The sequence below is a fragment of the Coffea eugenioides genome, chromosome 2 (genome assembly GCF_003713205.1).
Source record: "Coffea eugenioides isolate CCC68of chromosome 2, Ceug_1.0, whole genome shotgun sequence".
In the NCBI taxonomy this organism is placed as follows: domain Eukaryota; kingdom Viridiplantae; phylum Streptophyta; class Magnoliopsida; order Gentianales; family Rubiaceae; genus Coffea; species Coffea eugenioides.
This window is the reverse complement of record NC_040036.1, coordinates 29,435,954-29,457,976: the sequence shown is the minus strand read 5'-3', so window position 1 is coordinate 29,457,976 and position 22,023 is coordinate 29,435,954. Positions and strand designations below refer to the sequence as shown.

Sequence of the window (22,023 nt, the reverse complement as noted above, 5' to 3'; positions counted from 1 at the left end):
GTTTCATCAGTCCCTGCCTGATATGAGGTTGACGGATAATCAGGCAGCTCTACACATATTACTCAAGTCCATACAGTAGTGCCAAACCAACCACGTCGAAGCCAAAGAATACCCAAACCAACAACATGTGGTACTCATGGGAAACTTGGGCAGCATTGATTGCGGGCTACTCGTATTGTTATTGTATAACTTACCTAACTTATGGATTACACAATTTTGTTTGTGACATTTTGTATATATTCTAAAATTTCAGCAATATGAGTGGAACAACGCGATCGCGCGTATCTTAGTTCTCACTTTATATGAGTACAAAAAAAGTAGGTTATATGAGTATTCTTATGCATTATACAGCTGTACACCTATATTTTATACACGGTAAATTAGTTACATGTCGGAACTTCCATCTTGAAGGTGCAATTGAAGAACACGTGGTTTAAGGGAGTTTTTCTTACCAAATTGTCTTTTAAGTGCTTCAAATTCTCATGCATATACATGCATTGTGCATTTCAAGTGAGTGTTGGTGATATCATGGTTATAAAAGCTCAAGTTTAGTCATTTGATATGTATTTAAGGCCAAAAAATGCCATTTTAGTGTAAAAGTGCAAAAAAGACCAAAGAACCTCACCCCTCGATTTCTAATGTAAATGTGTTTGTTGTGTTTTGAGAGCTCGGATATAGTGGTTATGGTATATTACATGTGCGTACGAGATTAGGATTGATAAAATGTTTGTCCAATGTGTGAATTGGAATTGGCCGAAAAAGGGGAAAAAGATTTGAAAAATTGCAGTTTCTGCAATTGTTGCAGAGAAACACGGATCCGAGCTCGGATCCTAGGAACCCCAGAAAGATCCGACCGCGGATCTATTCATCCGAGCACGGATCCATAGATAACCAGATACATCCGAGGCCTCGCCTGTGTTTTTGTTGAGACTGATCCGAGGCCTTCATGAACCGATCCGTCCTCGGATCGGTTCGCGGATATAGCAGAAACGAGGCTTCGTTTCTGCACTTTTCAAAATTATTCTTCCCTCTTCTCACCGAAACCCTACCCCTTTCTTCCAATCTTCCAGTTTAACCATCAAATCTCCAATCTTCCTTCATAAAAACCTCCCCAACCCTTTTCTGATCAGTAACCCCAATCTATTTTACCAACAAACAACATCAAACAAGGGTTCTGATCTGCAAAACCAGGAATAGGGCCGCACCTGATTTCCTCAAATTGGGGGGTATTTTGGCGTGTTTCTGTGTAAACTTTGACATCTTTTTCATCCTCCATTATCAATCTACACATTTGAGGTAACAATTTGCGAATTTCTTTGACATTTTATAATTTCTTATTCGGGTTTTTTATAGTTTTTGGGAATATTATGATAAATGCATATTTGTTGGGATTTCTTGATAAAATTGTGCCACATTGTGCTTAAAGATATATGTACAGCTATTTTCATGCTTATTTTTTTAGAGAACTGTGGACTTGCTGATATTTTTAAGATTTTTTCTCAAATTTTGGCCATGAGCATTTTAGTGATTTAGACTTGTTTACGTTCGTTTTCATTGAATGAATGATTTTGTTCTTAGGACTATAAGTTATTGTTGTACCAAGTGCAAATGATATGCCAACTAGATCACATTCTATTGGATAAAAGAGCGTGTTTATAATTTAGTTAAGTACGTTCAAACCTTTTGGCAAACTTACGCCTCATTTGTATGCACTTTATTAAGAATGCTATAGTCAATTGTTGTGTGATTCTTGGTTAAAATTATGATTATGTTGGCATATACATTGTTGCAATGATGGTTAAGGTTCAAATGATTCATTTCTTTGAGGACGATTTTAATTGAAAATATGCAATTGAGCTTGAAATGCGTAAAAAAAGGCTATCGTTGGTTGTGTTTTTTGTGGTACATGTTGGCAGGGAGTTTAGCCCTTTTACAAGGGGAAACTCTGCCGAAATTTTCTTAAATTCTTATTTAACAAGTGTGAGCAAGTTTATACGTTTTGTAATGAACCTTCATGTTGTTTTGGTATAGGTATTATGGCTCGCACAAGGAGGGCTCGCATTCGTACTCCTACTCCTTCCTCAAGTGAGGAACACACACCCTCTTTGCATGAGGAGTCACCTCACGAAGAATCTTCCTCACCTGAGCCGCCACCGCGTTCTCGCCGGAAGACCGCATCTACTAGCCATGACGAGCCACCGCCAGACTACGATACCACACGATTCACATCGCTCGAAAACCAAGAGTGGTATGAAGCCGGACTGGACAAGAAGATCATCATTGAGAAACACTTGGCACCGGAGGTGGACGCGCACTATCACATTTCTACAGCATTCAAGAGACTTGGATGGGAGAACATCCTTCAGTTGCCCAAGCACTACTACCCCAACCTGGTCCGGGAGTTCTATGCTAATGTAGAAAACAAGCAGAGCCACAGTGGCAACCTCATTGTCTCATAGGTTAGAGGCACGAGAGTGGCTCTCAATCGAGATGCACTGAGACGATTCGTCCAACTCAAAGACGAAGGCGACGACGTCAAATTGACCAAGGAGTTCAAAGCTAGAGATCCTTGGGAAGTGGGAGAGGCTGTGGGACGTCTAAAGGGGCAGTACCGTGAGCGAGGAAGTTCGAAAAAACTCACGGTATATGCCGACTCCTTCGATCATCGATTCCACCTGATCTTCTATCTTTTTGCCTTTAATGTGGTGCCGAAAAAGAGTGGCAAACAGGAGATCCGAAATAGTGATCTCTATTTTCTGGATAAGATGACACATGGAGTGGGTAGGCAGTTGACCGGAATTCCTCTACCCAGCATTATCATCAGTTATATGCAGACCACAGCTCGCATGAGGGCCGGCGACACTTGTTTTGGATTTCCTCGACTGCTATCACTTGTTTTTGAGAAGCTCAAGGTTCCTCTTCGAACCGAGAGAGCGGTGGTAACTAGGTCGGCCGAGGAGGTGAATGCTACGATACTCAAATCCTTGGGTATTTCTACGGATTTTGGAGCAGCTTTGGTCCGGGACACAGGAGAAGCATCGACTTCCACTCAGCCTCCGCCTCACACTGAAGCACAAGCGGAAACTCAAGGGACGGAGGCACAACGGACTCTTCCTCCTCCTATTCCGCGACCACCTCCTCAACCGCGCTCCAAGTGGCAAGAGCTCCTAAATGCCATTTGTTGTATGGAGACGCGAGTTGTCGAGCGCATTGACCAGACGGAGCGAATGATGACCGAGCGACTCGACCGATATGATCGCCGTCTTCGTGCGATTGAGGATCATTTTCATATCCACCGGTCCCCTACCCCTACTCGTACACCTCATCAGGAGGAGGGCCATGTTGGTACCTCACAGGGTCCTCATGGAGCCGAGGAGGCAGTAGACCCTCGTTTCCAGCAGCCATGATGCTGTTTAGCGGATTGGATCTTTTATTTCTTTATTTTTCTTTTCTTTTGTTAAGACAAACTTTGTAGATTTTATTTTCCTTTTAGTTGAATCATCTTGTGCTACCTATGCTGTTTGGTACCCTTGTTGTCTCATTTTGGACAGAAAATGGATGATTGTGATGATTAAGGGCTTCAAATTGCATCACCACCTATTTGAGTGGCTCTCATTGTATTTTTAAATGCATAAATTTAGTTGTCTATGGCTTCAAATTGTTGGTTTTGTATTTGGAAATATTGTCATAATTTTCTTGAATTTGAGGTTGTTGACAGGGAGTTTTGTCCATTTTATAGGGGAAATTCTGTCAAAAAGTGTATAAAATATTGTCAAAACTTTCAAGTTAATGGCCAAAATGTTCAATTTAGCCCATTTTTTTGAATTGCTTAAATGAGTGGATAAATGCATTATTTTTGTGAGATTGTGAGGGACATTCCATATGAAGTTCATGCAATTAGGCTGAAATCAATGTCAAAAAACTACCAGAGGATAAAGTGCACAAGAAATTAGGAGCAAAAATGAAGGAAAAACAAAAGAAGCGAAAAAAGTGGAAATTTAATAGAACAGATCCGAGCCCGGATCCGTCAGAGCTATGCCAGATCCGATCCCTCGTCTGTACTTCTGTTGGACTGTATCCGAGGACAGGAGATCCGACCTCGGATCCATCAAGGGAAGTCCTCGGATCCTAATCATCCGAGCTCGGATTTATATTCAACCTTCCGATCCGAGCCTCGGATCTGTCTCTCTCTACAGCAAGTATATGTTTTAGGGTTTACAAGGATTTGGGTTACCAGATTTACGATTTAGTGTTTTACGGCTTTAGCACTTAGGGTTTTAGGGTTTTTGCTGCAGTCTAACTTTGTCTTCATTATCGCTTTATATTTTTAATCAAAATAGTAATCCAGCCCAAATAATTGTAAGTTAGGTAAAACACGCAAGATTTAATCGCTAGATCTTTGCTTTAATTTTTTCCTTTTCCTTTTCAACTACCAAACACATAACATGCACTTCATAAAAATAACTTATATAATTTTTTAAAAATAACATTGCATTATGAAATTTCAAAAATTACAGTTGAAATTGTAACATATATTAATGACTATTAACTATTATATTCTCATAACTAATATTCATCGGTGTCAACAAATAAATACGATTCATTAATCACAAAGGAAAATTAGAATTTGATCAAAAATATTTATTTGATACAAAACGAAAAACGCTTAATATTTTATTCACAACAAATAGTCAACACCTTACATGTTAACAATTTCATTCTATTTTTACATTGATCTATAAAATAGAAAGAACATTGATCTATGGTCGTAAAGAAAGAACTATGCATGTGTACTTTTTTCACCATTTAAATGTATTATAATAAAATAACGTATTTTCAACCGTACAATTACCAATTTTTTTTTTATTATAAAAGAATTATGCATGTATAGTAAATTATATTAAAAAGATTATTGTTAATCTGATTTTGTTTTAGCACATATTTGATGACTTTAGCCACGTGCAAGTTTTAAAATAAAAAAAACATTATTCCTCTGCTAATTACAGATTTTTAAACAAAATTTCTCTAACCTTTCTCCAAAAAATAAGATTTTAGTAGAGATTTTAAAATAAGATTTTACTACCGACACCATTTTAGTAAAGGCAAATTCTACAAAACAAACAATATTTACATTTACTTTTATATTTTTTATGGAGCTCGTAAATATCATTTTAAATTTTTTTCCTAACATTTTTGAATTTAATTTTCTGAAAGTCATACTTATAAATGTGAAATCTAACAAAAAAGTTAAATACAATTTTTGGAGGTCACATTTAACAAATGCGAGCTATTTGCAAAATTTTAAATATTTGCAACATTTTAAAAAAAACATTTACGAGCTTTCTGGAAATAATTCCCTAGCTCTCAAAAAATAATAAAAAAATAAAGAGGAGCTCGCATTCGCGGAATGCGAGCTCAACTTATTGAGCTCGCATTCCGCAAATGCGAGCTCTTCTCTAACCTCGCATTCGTGAAATGCGAGCTCACTGAGCTCGCATTTCACAAATCCGAAGACCCCCGGACGGAATGGTATGCCAAAATCACCCCTTTTGTAGAATTTTTTTTTAAATTCATCACAAAATTAGAAATTTCTCTTCATTGGTTGCCTTTGTTCAACCATTTCTCTTATGTAGTACTGTTCTTTTTCTTCTTGCTGATGCAAGACAATGTACACCTTGGCAGATAGAAGGGCAATGTAAATTCGGCTAAAGTAAATTGCGTTTTAAATTAAAAAGTGAGTAATAACTAGAGCAAGAATGCCATCACGATTTATATGGGTTAGTTACCACTGCAAACTCTCTTCATGATGTCTCGGTTTTCTTTCTGCAGGTGCTTTCATTTGTTTAAAATGGCATCCGACCTTAACTTTGAACTGTCAAAGAAAACTCACATCTTTCACCTTAAGGTGTGGGTTTTAATAGCCATCTTTGTGGGCTTGTTCCTTGTGTTTATTGTTTTGGTTCTGCCATTTTGTCTATCACGTAAAAGATCAAAAAGGGGTAGTGCTACTCTTCAAATTAGCCAAATTCCCAAGGTGTCAAAGGAAATTAAAGAGATCAAGGTTGACCAATATTCTGCCAAAAATTATGCTGCTCCTGATATTGATTTCCTTACCCTTCAGGACAAGTTTAGTGATAAAGATTCAGACAAGCTTCTTAGCAGTGAAAAGGCCATGAGTGCTGATAATAGCAGTCAATATGATTCCTTTACTAATTTGGAGAAAGAAGGTGTCGCATGTGAGTCAGGGGAAAAGGGAGGTGCTGGAGCAATATATAATTCACATCCAGTGGCTGTTTCTTCCCTTTTATCAGGTCTTCCTGAGTTTGCTCACCTTGGTTGGGGTCATTGGTTTACGCTTAGGGACCTTGAAGTTGCAACCAACAGATTTTCCAAGGAAAATGTTATTGGTGAGGGTGGATATGGAGTTGTTTATCGTGGCCGACTGATAAATGGCTTTCTTGTTGCTGTTAAAAAAATCCTCAACAATATGTAAGTTCTCGGATGGGTTTATATAAGGTCCTTCAAGTATTCTACAGAACCTGATAAATAATTGACAACGAGCCTTTTCTCTTGTTTCTAAATGTCCAGAGGGCAAGCAAAGAAGGAATTCAGGGTTGAAGTTGAGGCTATTGGTCATGTCCACCAAAAAAATTTAGTTCGACTTCTGGGTTACTGTATTGAAGGAACTCACAGGTACATTACTGCTTAAACCTGTCTCATCATATTTTCATTTGTTCATTAGATTTAAATGAGATGCAGATTAGCATTTTGTTTGAACCCTTAAAATTTACCGATCAGGCAGTTAAACCTCAAAGGTTTTTTTGTTTAGCAAACTAACTTTACCTTACCTCTGTTGGACTTCCCTATAAAATTCAGGTTGTTGGTAGATGAATATGTAAACAATGGAAATCTAGAACAATGGCTTCGTGGAGCCCTGAGCCATCATGGTTATCTTACTTGGGAGGCTAGTATGAAAGTTTTAGCAGGCACTGTAAAAGCGTAAGTCCATCTATATAAACTTCTTCTTGTCTTTGAAGTTATTGTTAGGTTCCATTTTAAGTTCAAACGAGATATGCTTCTTGCACTCTTGCATATTTGCACGAGGCAATTGAGCCCAAAATGGTGCATCGAGATATAAAGTCAAGCAATATACTCATTGATGATGACTTCAATGCTAAACTATCTAATTTTGGTCTGGCTAAGTTGCTCGGTTCTGGAAAAAGTCACGTTACAACCAAAGTCATGGGTACCTTTGGATGGGTATTTATATCAGGTATCCGATCTCAATTGAACGAAGTCTCCTTTTCCTTACTGCTTTCTGTTTACAAGCTCTCTAATTAACCCAAACTCGGCTCTTCTTTTTCTGACATTCTCTGTTTCCCCCCTTTTTTAACCCATATAGATATGTAGCACCTGAATATGCAAATAGTGGCCTCCTAAACGTGAAGTGTGATGTTTATAGCTTTGGGGTTGTGCTTTTGGAAGCCATTACCGGAAGAGATCCTGTAGATTATGGTCGCCTTTTGCACCTGAGGTATCATAGATAGCAATGTTGGAACATATATACACATGTTTGTCTATAAATATCAAAAGTTTTGGCTGAAGAAGTGGCATGCTTTTACTAAGGAGTAAACTGGATTGTTTAAAATTAAAAATGTTTTGATTCAGATAAAAATTGTCATGAATCATATGAAACTCTAATTCGCAATCTTGAGCCACAATCAATCACAATCTGTACTTTATCTACTTTCCCTTCCTCTCTTTTCCAATGTTTTCTTGAACCTACAGTATCCAAGTTTGATATAGAAGTTTGGAAATACACATCATGATGATTGGTTCTGAGTATAGAAGATTTTCTCAGCATTATGAAAAAGATTCGTATCTTTACTATCTTGATTTCCAGTCATTTGCTGTTTGAAATTGACCAACTCCGAGGACATTATTCTTTCTATTCATGGTTCAAGCTACTCTAGGCTTGATTTTTTAGGAAGGACTATCCTTCTTGGAAGCTCTACCATGCTTGTATCCATAACTTTCTTGACATGTATTGTGGGTTCAACTAGAGTGAATCTTGCATTTCTATTAGTTACACCTATGATTTTTGTTCTTTTTTTTTTTTTTTTCGTTTCATGTGAACTTAGTTGACTGGCTCAAGGTGATGGTCGGGAGCAGATGCTTTGAGGAAGTTGTTGACCTCACAATTGAGACCAAGCCACCTACAACAGCCCTCAAACGAGCTCTTTTGGCCGCTTTAATATGTGTTGATCCTGATGCTGAAAAGATACCCATTATGAGTCAAGTTGCTCGCATTCTTGAATCAGAAGAGTATCCAGTATCACGAAAGGGGTCTGGTTTGAACTTTCAAAAGCTGAATCTGTTTTTCTTTTGGATATCCTTTGCTGTATAGTCAGTTTTAAACATATTAATTCTTCTTTTTGTGGGAGGTCATTTTAGATGCTAGCAGGTATGAAGCGTTCGTATTGGATGGAGAAACAATAGCTTGCATATTACATAGTTTAGATCCTCAAAGTAGGTGACTGTTGGCTAGGATTTATTGATCCTGAGAATCATTTTCTTAAAGCATGCATGGACCGTACATGTTTAGCAAGCAGTAAACACAAGAAGCCCACGGACATGATGGTTTAGTTAACTGTGGTCTTTGTCCCTTGATGAATTTTGAGATGATTGGTGTTATTGGTTACTTGCTCGTTGCTGCACAGTTGATTTTGATTGGGTGTCTGAATATATTAAAACCTATCATGGATCCACAAAACAAATATACAGGCTATTAGGCTGGGTACTTTGGTAATGTAAATTATGACCCAGGATTTAGTTGACTGCATATGCTGTTTTCAACTTGTACCGAACCTGGATGTACTCGAGCCAAGTCGAGCTCGAGTACTGCTATACTCGAACTCAACTCAACCTATATATAACTATACTTGAGGTCGGCTCGAGCTCGATCGAGTCTAAAAATCGCAACTCGAGGTTTAACTCGAGGAAATTCTTTTAAACTCGAGACTCGACTCGATAAGGTTCGACTTTTAGTCAAGTCTTATCAAGTCGAGTAATCAAACTTTTTGACTCAGCTCGGAAAATATAAATTATAATACATATATATTATTTAAATTATATATATATTATTTAAATATATCCGACTCGACAAGCTACTCGTCGAGCCACAAGCTGCAAAATCCTGGCTCGAACTCGACTCGAATGTATATTCGAGTAGCTCGAGACTCGGTTTGATCGAGTTTAAGTCAAGTCATTGACCGAGCTACTCGTGAGCTACTCGGAAGCAGCTCGACTCACGTACATCCCTCTCTGCTCACTCTTTCATTTTTTGAACACGGCCAAGGGCTTGGAAAAGCTTATTAGGACTCTTCTGCAGAGGGACATTGGAAATATAACACTCTTTGCGGATAGTCAAGGTATATAGTAACTAGAACTATATTTGGAACTATAACACTCTTCTGGTTGTCCACAAAAGTTTATGGTTTTTCCTACTTCTATGACACCTATTTTATTTTTTTTTTGCCTTCCTTGAATTTTTTCTTCAGAGCGGAAAAACGGTCCCCTGCAAGAGATAACTGGTGCATAAGGACCTCATCTGATGTTAGGGTTTTTTTTTTTTCTTTTTTAAATTTTTTGTTGGTTTTTGCATTCGCCAACTTGCTCTTAATTTTTATTTTTTTCTTTGTAGTTATAGATTAAATATCAATAAGTTTTTATTTTGTTTTATTGTTCTGTTGTTTATCATTATCATTATCATCATTATCATTACTATATAAAAAGTATGAATGTTGGTAATAGGGAGTGCAAGTGTAAGCACTTTTTTATCTTAGTTTTTGTTATTCCTAAATTAACCTCATGTCTTTTAATTAGAATTATTACATTTTAATGTGACACTAATTAAAAGAAATAAAACACTCCAATTGATTACATTTTAATAGTATTAGTAATTATAATTTAAAATAGCTCATTAAAAACTATTTACCTACCCTTGGACTCTATCTCCAATTATTATACTTATCAAAATTTCTTAATTGAAGCATGAAAAATTTCTCATTAGTCATTAGTTGAGATTGTAAAAAAAAAAAGTTAATTTCAAAAAATAGATATTCTCTAAAAAATGGAGAAATATACAAGGACAAGAGAACCTTATTCATCTATATATCTTCATACAAATATCACAAGTAAATTTTACAATACTATATAAAAAGTATGAATGTTAGTATTAGGGAGTGTAAGTGTAAGCACATATTTATCTTAGTTTTTGTTATCCCTAAATTATCTCATGTCTTTTAATTAGAATTATTGTATTTTAATGTGGCACTAATTAAAAAAAAAACTCTCCAATTGATTACATTTTAGTAGTATTGGTAATTATAATTAAAAATTTTTCATTAAAAACTATTTACGTACCCTTGGACTCCCATATCAAAAATTTTTAATTGAAGTATGAAAAATTTCTCATTAGTCATTAGTTGAGATTGTAAAACAATAAAAAGTAGATACTCTCTAAAAAATGGATAGACATACAACGATAAGAGAACCTTTAGTCATCTGTATATTTTCATACAAATATCACAAGTAAATTTAACAATTATGCATTTTTTACCAATATGAAAAATTTTTCATGTTGCATTCAATGGAATTTCAATGTACAAAAAATGATGGCATCTTTATAACTAAAATAGCAATATTAAATTGAAAAAAAAAAGAAATCTGAAATAGCACCACTCAAACCATTATTATCATTAATAGCAAGTTAGCAACTGATCAAAACAAAAAAAAACTGAAAAAATTAAAAACTATTTATAAAATGACATAAAGTAAATAGCAAATGAATTAAAAAGTAAGAATACAATTCAAATAATATCAAAGACAATATCCAAATCACAAATATTCAGGAAAAGACAAATAGTGTTATTGACAATAATATAGTAATGCTTCATTTTTTTTTTTTTTTTATTAAATTATTTTATTTTATAGATAGGAGCAAATTTTACACACTGAGAAAGACCAATTCGAAGTACAGCAATCGACTGAAAAGGTAATAAATCAAACACAAAACCTCCATGTCTCATTCAACCGCATATTAGCTCCAGTTGTCCTTTGTTCTCAGCCCTTCATACGCTTACTTTTCCGAATTGAAGGCATTCCTAATCTATCAAGTCGAATGGCCCCACGAGCCATAGTTGGGAACGAATTAAAGGCCTCGTAAAGCTTGACTTGATGCTCTGGATGAAATACGCCCACATTGGACAACGCATCAGCAACTTTGTTAGCTTCCCTATAGCAATGCGAAAAACGATCAGGATCTTTCGCCAACTGCCAAATCTGCCTAATCTCTCGTCGAATCTTCCAGGGGCATTGAATGCGATTCTGAAGAATTCCAACTAATAATAAAGAATCCGATTGAACATAGAGATTTTGAAAACCCCTATGTACACAAGTTTGAAGACCAATAAGGAGTGCCCGAACCTCTGCACATAGACTTGTAGTTTCCCCAAGATATGCCGAAAATCCAATCAAAGGTATGCCATTTGAATCCCGAAGAACCCCACCGCCTCCACTCACTCCTGGATTGCCCTTAGAACAGCCATCCGTATTTAATATGAACCGATCGGATTCCTTTGCTTCCCAGCGAACAAGTTTGTATGTAACCTCAGTATGAGAAGAATACGACCAATCATACAAATGATGAAATGACTGTACTCTGAACACTTGTTTGAAATGAATTCCCACCATGGTCTGGATTTCCGAGAAAATGGCACGACAAATGGCTAGCGGCCTCATCTGAACATCCTCAAACATTGCTTTATTCCTTGCTTTCCAAATCTGCCAACAGACAATGCTGGGTAGAATGTGCCCAATAAATCGTTGCATTTCAGAATCATATGAGCTGAGCCACCAACCAACTATACGGGGCCTCAAAGATGACCCTGGAAAGGACAAACCACATGAAGCTCCAAAATAGTGCCAAACTGTCGACGCTATATGGCCAGTAGAAAATAAATGTTCAATTGATTCCTCAGATGCTGAAGCACAGCAAAAACACTTTGAGGGTAAATGTAAACCAAGTTTACATAACCGATCTGGAACCGGCAGTCTCCCCAGCAACAATCGTAACATGAAGAATGAAACTTTGAAAGGGAGCTGAGAATGCCAAATTGTATTAAAGACCATAGACTTGTTGCGGGCCTGCCTAATATCCCGAAATGCCGAAGCTATAGAGAAGTTTCCAGATGTTGTGAGCGTCCAAATGACTTCAGATTCACCCCCTTCTTCTGGAATCGGGTGCTCTAAAATAGAGGGCACCATTTCCCTCGGCATTATCTGATATAACAAATTCACATCCCAGTGTCCATTGATGATGAAATTAGCAAAAGACAAATGTGGGACAACGGTCGCTTGGTGGAACAAAGCACCACCCCCCAACCAATTGTCGTACCAAAAATGACAAGCGCCGTCTTTTGCAATCCATAGCATAGAGAATTCCACTTGTCGACTCACATTGACCATCCTGCGCCAGAGTGCGGAGTCCATTGCCTTGATTTCTACCTGACAAGGATGAAGGTGTCTACAATATTTTGCTTTCATAAATTCAGCCCACAATGACAAACCCTTTCTAAAATTCCACCAAAGTTTGAATGAGAAAGCTGTATAGATGTCTTGTAGCTTCCGAAATCCAACTCCTCCCTCGTCTATTGGATAGCACATATGGGACCAACGTATCCAGTGAAATTTCGAATCCTCGGGTGAAGAGCTCCATATGAAGGTCGAGAAAGCCTTTTCTATAGTTCTAAATACCTTACTCGGGATAACCGCAGCCGACATCAGATGTACTGGCATCGATGCCAAGACATGTTTGATTAGAACTATCTTACCTCCAAAGGAAAGCATCCTTGATTTCCATGATATAATTCTCCCTAGAATAGACTGACACGCTTCTCCAAAATATGATGATTTACATCTCCCAAAGTAAAGGGGGCAACCCAAATACCGAATTGGAAATGGTTGCCAGGTAAACTTGGTGATACGTTCAATCACCCTTCGTCTTGCCGGTGGTAAAGATGGATGAACCAGGTAACAAGTTTTTAGCACATTTATTAGCTGACCCGAACACCTTTGATAAGCCTCTAGCACCTGCATGATAACCTTTAGAGAATAAGAGGATCCGTTTGCAAATATGAGAACATCATCCGCAAACGCCAAGTGAGTTATAGTAGGACATGCATACGGGACTTTGAATCCCACAAAACCCGATTGCATGGCAAGGTTATTCAGTCCTCTAGATAACACCTCAACCCCTATAATGAATAAAGCAGGCGATAAAGGATCACCCTGACGGAGGCCTCTCGTAGATTTAAAAAAACCATGAGATGCCCCATTTAAAATGACCGAAAACCAGACATTAGAGATCAATCGCCATACTAAATCAATAAATATTTCTCCGAAGCCAAACCTCCTGAGAACATCAATAATATGATCCCATGCCACCCGGTCATAAGCCTTAGACATGTCAAGCTTCATTACCACATTGCCTCCTCTATTTTTTTTCCCAATACCCGAAACTATCTCCTGAGCTAGCAGAAAATTATCTGTTATATTGCGCCTCTTCACAAAGCCTGTCTGCTGGGGTGAAATAATTTTGGGCAGAACATAAGCAATTCTATCAGCTAAGATCCTGGATAATAATTTGTTGAAGAAGTTACACAGACTGATGGGCCTATATTGAGAAAAATCCTGAGGATTTGGCATCTTCGGAATTAACACAATGGAGGTAGATGTGATGAATCGCGGCAACTCTGCCCCACAGAAAAAACTGAGTATTGCATTATATACATCTTGGGCGACAACTTCCCAGGCAAATGTAAAAAATTTACCTGTGAAACCATCTGGGCCCGCAGCACTGTCCCCATCCATTGATCTCACGACTCGATAGACTTCTTCAATCGAAGGAACCTCTTCCAATTTTTCGTTGTCCTCTTCCGAGATTATGGATGGAATTAGGTACCGCAAATCGGAAGATGACTCTAAAGAACACGTGAATAAGTCAGAAAAATATGTTATTGCCTCAGTTGCTATATCATCATTCTTGTCCACCCAAACACCGTTTGACTTTTTGATGCGGTGAATCATTCCTTGAGCCCGTCTCTGTCTTACTACCGCATGAAAATACCTTGAATTACGATCTCTGTGTTTAAGCCATTTGACTCTGGCTTTTTGGCTCCAAAATTGTTCTTCAATTGACAATGCATGTCGCAACTCCGCCCGAGCCTTGCTAAGCTCAACCTGACATTCCTCCGATGCATATTGATCCATAGCTTCCTCTGCGCGTTGAACCCCCATTTCCGCAGAACGAACAGCATCAAATACATTCCCAAAGTGTTGCTTGTTCCAAGTTTGAATAGCCCTCCTCGTTGCCAAAAGTTTAGAGCTCAAAACACGCAATGGAGGACCAGACACATCTTGATTCCAAGCATATCGAATTACCTCCAAGAGTTCAGATTTGGTTGTCCAGACGTTCAAAAATCTGAAAGGCCGTGGCGTATGATCTGATCTCTCCTTAAATGAAATTTTCAACGGTGCATGATCTGAAGGATGTCTTGCTAGGTGAAGCACAGAAATTGCGTTTGAGAGATCCAAACAAGCCCCATTGACTAAAAACCTATCCAACCTCTTTGAAACCCGAGCTCTTCCTCTCCGATTGTTAGACCATGTGAAGCTAGCTCCTGAAAATCCTACGTCAAAAACTCTGGCCTCTTCCATAAAAGACATGAATTCCATCCCCTCCGCTATAGCAAATGGACGTCCCCCTCGTTTTTCATGAGGTGCTAATATAACATTAAAATCACCCCCAATGCACCAAGGAAGAGAAATTGGCTTATCATTTAATAAGGTATACCATAAGACACGGCGCTCCTGCACTGAGCATTTAGCATGAACAAAAGACATGACGATTGGAGAAGAAAGCAATTGGCTTTGGACATGTATAGAAATATGCTGCTCCGATCTACCCACAATGGAACACATAAAAGGACTACTATAGAATACCCAAATATCACCCGAGTTATTAACAAAGGTATGATCAAATAATAATCGTAGACGAATGGACTCAATTTTGGACTCGTCTAACTTTGGTTCACAAATCACGACAAACTGAACATGGTGAGTACGAACTAATTTAATCAATCTTCGTAGATTAGGGGCCTTAGCTACCCCTCTAATATTCCAAAATATTCCACTAATCATGAGAAAAAACCTGGAATGAGTTATGGGATGATGTTGTCGAACGTAGCTGTCTGTCGGATGGGAAGTAAGCTCGCACACCTTTAACCTTTTCTTGTCGGCAATCCCTCTCCATAGCTACAGATTGGTCAATGTTTAAAGTGTTAATTGATGGCTCCACTGACCTCTCACTTGTTTCAACTAATCTTGGAGATAAATTCCCTGCTGTAGTTGGCAAAGCTGCTTCATCAACCGCATCGGATTTGGAATCTTCCTCCTCGACCCCACACAAGTCGACATAAAGAGTTTCAAGCTCAGTGGTGTCGGACTGTTGAAGATGTTCACCTCCCAAGTGCTTCTCCTCAACAGGTTGGGACCCTTCACCTTTGTTCCAACTATGATTGTCGGCATTATGAATAATCAATGTGGTAGTGTCGGCCATTTGCTGTTGAACATCTCCCAAGATTTGCTCCACTAGATTATGGGACCCTTCACAATTATGTGCATGGTCTTGGCCTGCAATTGTCGTTTGAACGTTGTGCAATGATCCCTCCCTGTCATCATCAACCACCGACTGTCCATTTGCATCAGCAGCGGAAGCTTCGGCAGCTTGAGCTTGGGCAGTAATGCAGTTGAGCTTATCATCTTGTGGAGGAATTGTATTCTGTTTCTCAGCTATCCGATCAGGTCCAACAGATTTCTCCATTCCAGATGTGGAAGCTCCTTGGACTGCAACAGCACCAGGTCGCGCATCTTCAGTCGATGTCGTAATGCTTCATTTGTATTTGTTTGAACAAACCAAATCCATCCATCAAGTCAAAAGCCATCTCCAATGATAAAATAAGAATTATAATAAGAGTAAATTTAAAATGAAGAATGATAAACTGAAAATGATATTTAAATTATTTTTGGTGATGTCCAAAATACCATTATTTTTCTATTGATTATATATATTTACTGTATTGCAATATTAGTGAATAATGGAAGCGGTTATGAAATAAAAAACTTTAAAATTAAGTAAATTTCATTTGTTGTGATAATTGTAATTAGACAGATTTAGTGCATTCCAATAATTAATAATTATGATAGCAGTTATGGATTAAAAGTTGGTAATTAAAAAATAAAACACTGTAATATACAAAAAATTAATATTAAAATTGTTAATTAGCCACAAGTCTCATTCCAATTCTATGATCATAAAAAAAACTAATACTAAAACCAAAAATATTGTGCTCATATGAAAAAAGTAGCCTTGTTGCTTTTGCTTCGCATTGGATTGTGATAAAAATATGAATAAAAGAAAAGGAAAATAGAAAAACTCCAACTATCTCTATCTATAATATTTCAATTGTTAGAATATACAAGCCAAAAAAACTTTACATGGTGGATCATCTATACTCCATTATTGACAAAAATAGAATTAACATAATACAAAGAATTCAAATTACATTTATGTTTATTTTTCTAACTTAATTATATACTTTGTTTGTAAAAAATTGTGATGATTGTGGTTTATATGCAATAGAATCATGAATATAAAATAATTTGGGTAAAACTTGATATTATCAATATTTGATATGTTAGAGTTTAAGCTATAAATCAAAAAGTATATATTTGGTTCATGATTTCAAATTCAATCCTAAGGGATATCTCAACTATATTGGAATGTTTTTTGTCTCTTTTCATTTAATAAAATTTTTAAAAGTAACTAGCTTAAAAAAATAAATAACGTAAAAATACTATATTATGATGTTGATGATCAAAATTTCATAAAATTTTTTTAGATATCTAAGGAAAAAGGTATTTTAAGATATTACAATCATGTGCAAAGCATGTGAACTATTACTAGTGTGATTATGTTTGGTAAAGAAAAGAGAAGGTGGCATAGAGGATTACGGTTATTTTATTTTGGCCCGGTGTGGTGATACAGTGGTCTGTAAAAGATTTTTTTTTGGGTGCTTTTGTTATCTAATTTGTATATTTGTTTGCGATATTGCAGGTCCAAATATTGAAAATTTTTCTTGATTTTGTTTTGCTATACTAAAGAGTACTAAGATCAATTGTATAGGTGCAATATTCTAATGAGTCCTTTTTTCAACATTCTGTTTTATTCAAATACCAAATTTTGAACATGTTGCAAGAGTAGAAAATTCTTATGCTTGCTATCGACAATAAAAACTAATATGTAAAAGTTGATACTAACATTTTTAAATTTTATACTCTTTTAATTACTTGAAGAAATAGTTGACAATAGTAGGCTTTCTAGCATGCATCATGCAATTATTTTAAATAGATTTTTCTTTTGAGTTTTATTGGTGGATATGTGTGCAGTTGTAGTGATTAAAGGACCATCTAATGATTGTTTGATATTAAATATGTTAACATGTTGGACAGAATTAATTGTAGTGGGACTTAATTAGCCAGTGGACTGAGAGTAGTGTTAGCATGGGAAAAAGCTCGCCTACAAGGCATGCATGTTGCTGATTTGCCAATTGACCGATCTTCAACTGGATGCTGCCAAAGACATCATCCCAAAAGAAATCATGTTCTATTAATATTTTATTTCATTTTCTCATTGCCTAGATCCACAAAATTTGCACATCTTGAAGACTGAGGTTGTTTTTTGCTTTTTTCTGCTATTGTATGTTTTATTAGATTAATTCTGGACTTGGAGAGATGGCTGCATTTTTTTAAGGAGAAAGAAGATAATGAGCATTGAAAAGGAAGTGAAGGTGATTTCAATGGAGGTTTCAACATTTTTCTATGGTTTCAGATGTTTTAGTGAAAATCTTTACTTCAGAGGTAATTATTTTACTCTTTGTAAAGAAGAAGAAGAAGGAGAATAAATGGCAATGGCTGCCTTATCGTCTTTCTTCATCGCTGCGCCAGTATCCACCCCCTAGAATTGATCTCCAAGCTCAAGTTAATCCATGCCGGTGGAACCTCGAAATTAGGTCCCAGCGGATTTCCAGCTCGAAAAGTGATGGTCCTGGGCGTAGGCGGGTGTGGAGGCGAAGAAAATTGACAAAGAAGGATGAGTTTCTGGAACCCAAATTGGAAAGAGTTCCTTTCCTTGAAGAACAGGTCAGGAAGATAAGAGACGGGGGGAAGCTCCTGACCATGGATATCCATAGACTACTATTATCTGAGGATAACCGATTTGATTTTGTGAATGAGGTGGCAGCTGAGGCGAAAATGTATGTTGAAAACAACCGGGATGAATATGGTGCAAAGAAGGCTATCCTTCATGTACTGAGCAATCGAATGAATGATGCTGGGACGTCTCGTCCAGAAGCATACTTGGAGTCCGATCCATTCAATCCTGGTCCTGGTTATTTGAGAGAAGAGCTTTAGATTGTCGTAGATGTTGTAAATTGTAAAAATAATCTGATAGACAAACTTTGTCAGATTAGTTTCTTGTAATATTTGCAGTCAGTGTTTATCCGTCTTTTCCTACTGATTTCTATAATAGTTCGAGCGTTTGAGCTGACATTACAGTTGACAAATGATTTGGTTCCGCTAGTGCAAAAATTGATAACGAGACGGTGCTCGGAGTTATGAGTTAAAAAAAAAAAAAAAAAAATTATTTTACTCTTCAAATGATTACTTTTTGGTCAATTTTTTTTTTTTTTACAGTTTCCTTCTTCCTTTTTTTTTCATTTTTTTGGGTCTTCTAAAACTCACTTCTTATTTTATATGAAATGGGGATGTGTGATCTGCATCCGTGCGGCAACATGTTCTGTGGTCAATGCAGATTTATAAACAAGAGCAGCCACCTTAAGAACTTCTCCAACACACGGAACACTCAACGAAGAAATAGAAGACTTTGTCGAAGATCTGTCTAGAAGAACTTGCAATAACTCCTTTGTTCCAGAATGTTTTGTTCAAAAATATTTATTTGCCAACTTTCACATCTGCATATGAAAAATCGCAGGGAAAAAGGACATTTCCATAAAGAAAAAATAAGAAGCAATGTAGTTTTACAAGATGTTGAATCAAGCTCCATCATGCCATAGTATAGTCAATCTACAAATTGGTAAAGGCAGCTAAATATATCCATATTCAATTTGTATCCTCCCATATCTTCTATTATCCCAATAAATATAAGATTAACAATCTCAAATGCAACTCAAATTTTGGAAAAGCTACTACTACCTACTCAACTATGTCTCTCTTTTTTTTTTCTTTGAATGCTATTCATGAACAAGGAACATATTAATCATTTTCATTATCTATTCATCTCAATTGTTTCACTATTCATTTTTCCTCCTCCATTGTGTTGAACACAAACTCTATAAACATATAAACATAACTTCTTATGCTTAACCACAGTGTTCAACTTAGATGTTTGGGCATTTTTTGGGCAAGACTGAAATTCCTATTCATTTTTTCCCCCTCCATTGTGTTAAACACAAACTTTATAAACAACTAAACATAACTTCTTATGCTTAACTACAGTGTTCAACTTAGATGTTTGGGCATTTTTTGGGCAAGACTGAAATTCACACCGCGCATTGAGCGGTGTTCACCTCCTAGTTCTATACTACTTCATCCAATAGTTGTACTTTTGATGCGTGACCCCTCTTTGATACGTATATTACATTTTCAAGAACCAAAATCCTCCAAAGTCCACTTGTGATTTCGGTTGCATATATACCTGCATCCTTTAATCTCCTCCAATGTCATAGCTCACATTTAATATGGCAACAGCATGTAGACTCCAGAACTAATACGCTGCTTACTGTTTATGATATATTTAACTTTTACGTACAAAGAAAATTGATTTGGTTTGAATTTTTAATCCTAATCTTTTGATTATGGGAGAATGACATTATTTTGGTTAAACATGAAATCGCACTATCATTTCCTTCCCTGGACGTATAGCTTTCTTTCTGAAATTGTTTAGAAGGAGACGTGACATATACCAAGTATAATGGCAAAAAGGAGCAAGGACCCTAGTTACTTTCTCTGGAGATGACAATTAGGATTTCCACCAGTGGAAAATTGGCATATGCCAATATAAGCACAGCAATTCACAACCAAAGACTAGTGATTTACAATATCACCACATCATCTGCTATTGATTATCATAACAAGCTTTGAAATAGTATCATCCACTAAAGTAAAAGCAATTAAACTGCACAAGTTAAAGGAAGAACAAACTTTAACTCAGTAAAAGGTAGAGGGAAATATTTCACGGGCACTAGAGGCTAAAGCACCCATTTTGATCTTGTTACATAGAGCTGTTAATCTGAAATTGGCCTTCATAAGCTAAGCGACTGTCTCATTAACTCCTTGTCAGATACAAGAGAAGTCATTACATGAAGTAGAAGGCAAATCCCAAAGTCCATGCTTCCCCCTTCTTCGGCTCCTGGATTCACTATTAGTTTCCCGTCAAATTTATTTGTGCTCCCGTTTAGAACTGCGACAGGTTTCCCAAGTCCAAATTCTGTTACATACATGTTGAATCGTAGAGAGCATCCCAAGAGTTTGCTATAGGCATCAGGCGGATCACTAGCCCGAAGTAGTTCTCCGGATTGAAGCCATGATTCGATCTGTTCATGTGATACACGTGTCTGATTGATCACTGCATGATGCAATAACCACACTGCCCATCCTAGGCTTTGTTCCAGCAATTCACCATAGTCAGCTTTTGTTGACGTTGCCTATAGATAGTTACTGAAGCAGTTCTGAGACTTAGGTGGAACTGACCTGGATCTCTCATTTCTGACAATGTCGAAGATTTTTTTTTTTTTGATATGACTGAAAGTTTTGAGCCCTTGTTATACATCTCCAAAGATGAGCCAACAATGCTTGCAAGGAGGAAATCTCAGTGGTATTGTATTCAACATTTGTTTTTGCTTTCAGCTTTGCCACTGACTCTGATGAGAAATGGAATATTCTTTCCCTAATCACATCTTCTGGCGCTTTATCTACTTCATCTCTGTTGATAATGACTTGACCATGCTAGTCGTGAGTTAGTGGCAGGCTAAAAAATGGAATATATCGTCCTTGAGAAAACAATCGATGATCATGTATTGGAGGTCTTGAGATTACACTTGTTCTCCCCCGGCTTTGAATATTTTCTACCAAGAGTTCAAGAAATGCCAGAGAGATGTTCCATCCACAACCATATGGTTCATGGAGCATCCAATGAAGATTCCATCTGTCAATTCAGTGACTTGAATGGTCAACAAAGACTTTGTGTGACCATAATAGTTGATTGACCTCCTGTGATCAAAGAATGATCTGACATTCCCAGGAGCATATGTTGGTGAAAGTATATCATCTATAGCCAGGTCTAGTGATGCGTGGATAAATCGAGCCCTGGAACCTTTATTGCAGGCAATGTAAATTGCCAAGTCTATACTCTCTTCTTTTTTTAGTGTTGCAAGACGACCCGCTAATGGATAGAAATGAACAAGGGTAAGACAAAAAGATTCCTTGATCTTCTGCACAAGCTCTCCAAGTTGGTTCATGTCAAATCCTAGTGGCTTTGCAAAAAGAAGGAACTTCTGCATATATTATGTAAAGACCAATCAAGTCGCATGTTGACAAGAACATTGGTTGTTTTGACCCTTCTAGCGTGTACTTTAGTTTGATAAAACATTCAGATACATATTGGACAGCCGCAGACTCCATTCTTATTACACCTCTTTGGTCCTAAGCTGGAGCAATTGGTTGTTTATTCCCTTTATATGTTTTTAACAACTACGAATGGCCAATCCCTTTGGATAGTGATCTTCTAGACAAGCAAAATAACTGCAGCTAAACGTTGATTGTTCA

The 22,023-nt window shown here is 37.0% G+C and overlaps 4 protein-coding genes across 4 annotated transcripts; 2 read left to right on the top strand and 2 right to left on the bottom strand.

Annotated features, from left to right (window-relative positions):
- Nucleotides 1–5,848: 5,848 nt before the first annotated feature.
- LOC113759418 (probable receptor-like protein kinase At2g42960) lies at nt 5,849–8,407 on the top strand. The gene is made up of 6 exons (XM_027301993.1): nt 5,849–6,489; nt 6,589–6,693; nt 6,877–6,999; nt 7,071–7,273; nt 7,411–7,528; nt 8,128–8,407. The coding sequence occupies exons 1-6, from the start codon at nt 5,849–5,851 to the stop codon at nt 8,405–8,407; spliced, it is 1,470 nt and encodes a 489-aa protein (XP_027157794.1).
- A 2,717-nt stretch (nt 8,408–11,124) lies between these two features.
- On the bottom strand, nt 11,125–15,943 carry LOC113759417. The gene is made up of 2 exons (XM_027301992.1): nt 15,272–15,943; nt 11,125–15,168 (listed from the first exon to the last, which is right to left on the bottom strand). The coding sequence occupies exons 1-2, from the start codon at nt 15,941–15,943 to the stop codon at nt 11,125–11,127; spliced, it is 4,716 nt and encodes a 1,571-aa protein (XP_027157793.1).
- Nucleotides 15,944–18,000: 2,057 nt separating this feature from the next.
- On the top strand, nt 18,001–18,729 carry LOC113759416 (protein PLASTID TRANSCRIPTIONALLY ACTIVE 7-like). Its single transcript, XM_027301991.1, has one exon. It carries the CDS (start codon nt 18,001–18,003, stop codon nt 18,589–18,591), a length of 591 nt encoding a protein of 196 aa, XP_027157792.1. The 3' UTR covers nt 18,592–18,729.
- Nucleotides 18,730–20,501: 1,772 nt separating this feature from the next.
- LOC113759415 (protein ENHANCED PSEUDOMONAS SUSCEPTIBILTY 1-like) lies at nt 20,502–21,758 on the bottom strand. Its single transcript, XM_027301989.1, has 2 exons — nt 21,369–21,758; nt 20,502–20,903 (listed from the first exon to the last, which is right to left on the bottom strand). The coding sequence occupies exons 1-2, from the start codon at nt 21,756–21,758 to the stop codon at nt 20,502–20,504; spliced, it is 792 nt and encodes a 263-aa protein (XP_027157790.1).
- Between the last annotated feature and the right edge of the window lie 265 nt (nt 21,759–22,023).